Genomic DNA, 2773 nt, shown 5'->3' with positions numbered 1-2773 from the left:
CGGCTGCATGGCTTTCTTCCTGGTGCAAACCCTCATTCGCTTTGGAGCGATCAATTTCCCTTGGCCGAGCTTGCTGATCGCGTTTCCCAGTTTCCTGGGGATATGGCGCTCACTCGTCGTGTGGGTTTAGAGGGGTTGGGCAAGTTCATTCAGGTATGTAATTTTGGTTTTTCTGTTTGTTTGTTGTATACTTGTTAGTTGGCTGAAATTACTCTTCTTTTTCTAGGTTGTTGCTTCTCGGCTTCTTTGTGTTGGTCGTACTACGGAGTTGTTAAGTTCGGAGCAGCAGGTCCTGGTGGATAAGGCTGCTTCGTCTGAGCTTTTGTTAAGAGAGAAGGAAAAAGCTGTAAGTGATGTCACTGCTAAGATGAAAGTGATGGAAGATGAAGTAGGGGACCTGAAGGAACAGATCAAGTTGCTGAAGAAAGAAAGGGAAGACGAAGTGGGACGTCTTCAGGAGCAAATCAGGGTGCTCCAGGCTGATTTTAAGGAGAATGATAGAGTTAAGGGTGAGATGACTGCTCGTCTTAACGAGCTTGAAGAGGAGAAGATGGACATGTTTTTGGCTGGATTTGACCGTGCTGTCAGCCAAGTCTTACTGTTCGCCCCCGAGTTTGACGTCGGGCGTTTGAATGTCGCAAAGATTGTAGTTAATGGCCGTCTTGCCGATGATGAGGGTGTCGAAGACCAGGATGAGAGTGTTCCTCCCCCTTAAAAAGAACTCTTAAGTCTTATTTATTGTAGCTTTGTGTTGGGATATTTTGAACTTCGTTTCCAACCTTGTTTGTCGGCTTTTGTATGTTTTTTGGAATGCATGTTTATGGCCCATGTTGTTTTTCATGTATTTTGCTCCATATACTAGTCGGAATGGGCTTGCATTCGTCGTTGTATGTGGCGTTGTGTTATAGCTCCATATTACTTCTGGTATGAGCTCAGCCCACCGACCTTTAGCATCTGTCAGTTTCTTTTTTAATGCCTGCAAAATAACTTTGTTAGCAGCTTCTGCGAGCCCGTTAGTTTGAGGGTGCTCGACAGAGGAAAAATGATGTTTAATGTGCAAATCTGTAAGGTATGATGCAATTTTTTTATCAATGAATTGCCTGCCATTGTCGGATATGATTTCCCTAGGTAAACTGAATCTGCATATTATCATTTTCCAAATGAAATTTTGTACCTTTTCGGCTGTGATCTTTGCTAGGGGCTGTGCTTCAACCCATTTCATAAAATAGTCGATGGCCACTAGTAAAAATTTTATCTGTCCCGTAGATATAGGGAACGGGCCGAGTATATCCATTCCCCACTTGTGGAACGACCAGCTGATGTTTGACGCGTGCAGTAGTTCGGCTGGGTTGTGGATGAGTGGTCCGCACCGTTGGCACGCATCGCAGTGTTGTACTTTGTTGTTACAATCCTTCCTCATTGTCGGCCAGTAATAGCCGGCTCGTAAGGTTCTTGTGACTAGGCTTCTACTTCCAGTGTGATTTCCGCAGATTCCGTCGTGTAGTTCGTTTAAGACGGTTTTCGCTTCTACCGGTCCGAGACATTTCAAAAGCGGCCTAGAAATTCCTCATTTGTATAACTCGGTTCCCAGCAGAGTATATTGAGCCGCTTTGTATCTAAATGACCTCGGCTCCTCTCCTTCTAGTATGTCTCCGCTCCTTATGTAGTTGACGAATACATTTCTCCAGTCTTCTTCCTGTGATATGCTAAAGACAGATTTTGTATCTAAACTAGTTTCTGTTAACGTAATATGATTAAGCTTTTCCGTTTGTTCTGTTAACCTATGCGTGGCTAGTTTTGACAGAATATCAGCTCTGCAATTTTCTTCCCTAGGTATGTGTAGTATTTCGAATTTTTGGAAAGACTGTACTAGGGTTTTCACCGAGCTTAGATATTTTTCTAAGAGTTTGTCTCGTACCTGGAATTGGCCGCTTACCTGTTGTACCACTAGCAGTGAATCACAGTGCACGGTCAGAGACGAGATTCCGACTTCCTTGGCCAATCGTAATCCAGCCAGCAAAGCTTCATATTCGGCTTGATTGTTTGTTGTTTGGAAGAGGAACTTGATCGACTGCTCGGCCTGTACTCCTTCATCGTCCTTTAGAAGGATTCCTACTCCGCATCCGTTTTCATTTGACGCGCCATCTACATATAACTCCCAATTTTTGTTTTGTTCACTCTTGCATGTGAATTCGGCTACAAAATCGGCTAGTCTCTGGGCCTTAGGTGAGCCTCTTGACTGATATGATATGTCAAATTCTGAGAGCTCAATCGCCCATTTCGTCATCCGTCCTGCCAAATCTGGTTTTGAGAGTATTTGTCGTAAAGGGTGCCCCGTGCGTACTATGATCGGGTGCATCTGAAAGTAATGTCTTAGGCGACGAGCTATCATTATCAAACCAAGTGCTAGTTTCTCTATCGTCGGGTATCTGAGCTCGGCGCCTTGTAGGACTTTGCTCACGAAGTATACCGGGTGCTGCTCATTCCCTGTATCTGTTACGAGGACAGAGCTGATAGTGTTAGCTGAAATTGAAAGAAAAAGTAGCAGAGGTTTACCTTGCTCGGGTTTCTGTAATATAGGTGGTGATGCGAGTATTTGTTTGAACTCGGAAAATGCTCTTTCGCAATCAGTAGTCCATGTGAACTTTTCCGACTTCTTTATTTTTTTGAAGAAATGATAAGATCTTGTTGCTGCAGCTGGTAGGAATCTTGATAACGCGGCCAAGCGTCCTGTTAGTCGCTGGACCTCCTTAATTGTTGTTGGTGACCGCAT

General features: G+C 44.2%; 1 protein-coding gene across 1 annotated transcript; it reads right to left on the bottom strand.

The window, feature by feature from the left end:
- Positions 1-1567: 1567 nt before the first annotated feature.
- LOC130945949 (uncharacterized) lies at positions 1568-2773 on the bottom strand. Its single transcript, XM_057874636.1, has one exon. The coding sequence runs from the start codon at positions 2771-2773 to the stop codon at positions 1568-1570; it is 1206 nt and encodes a 401-aa protein (XP_057730619.1).

Source organism: Arachis stenosperma, chromosome 8 (assembly GCF_014773155.1).
Source record: "Arachis stenosperma cultivar V10309 chromosome 8, arast.V10309.gnm1.PFL2, whole genome shotgun sequence".
Taxonomy (NCBI): domain Eukaryota; kingdom Viridiplantae; phylum Streptophyta; class Magnoliopsida; order Fabales; family Fabaceae; genus Arachis; species Arachis stenosperma.
Note: the sequence above shows the minus strand (reverse complement) of the source record. Positions and strands in the feature narration are given on the sequence as shown.

What these genes read in the sequence shown, in the direction of transcription:
- LOC130945949 (XM_057874636.1), bottom strand. Translation starts at nt 2,773, where the DNA reads ATGCGGTCACCAACAACAATTAAGGAGGTCCAGCGACTAACAGGACGC.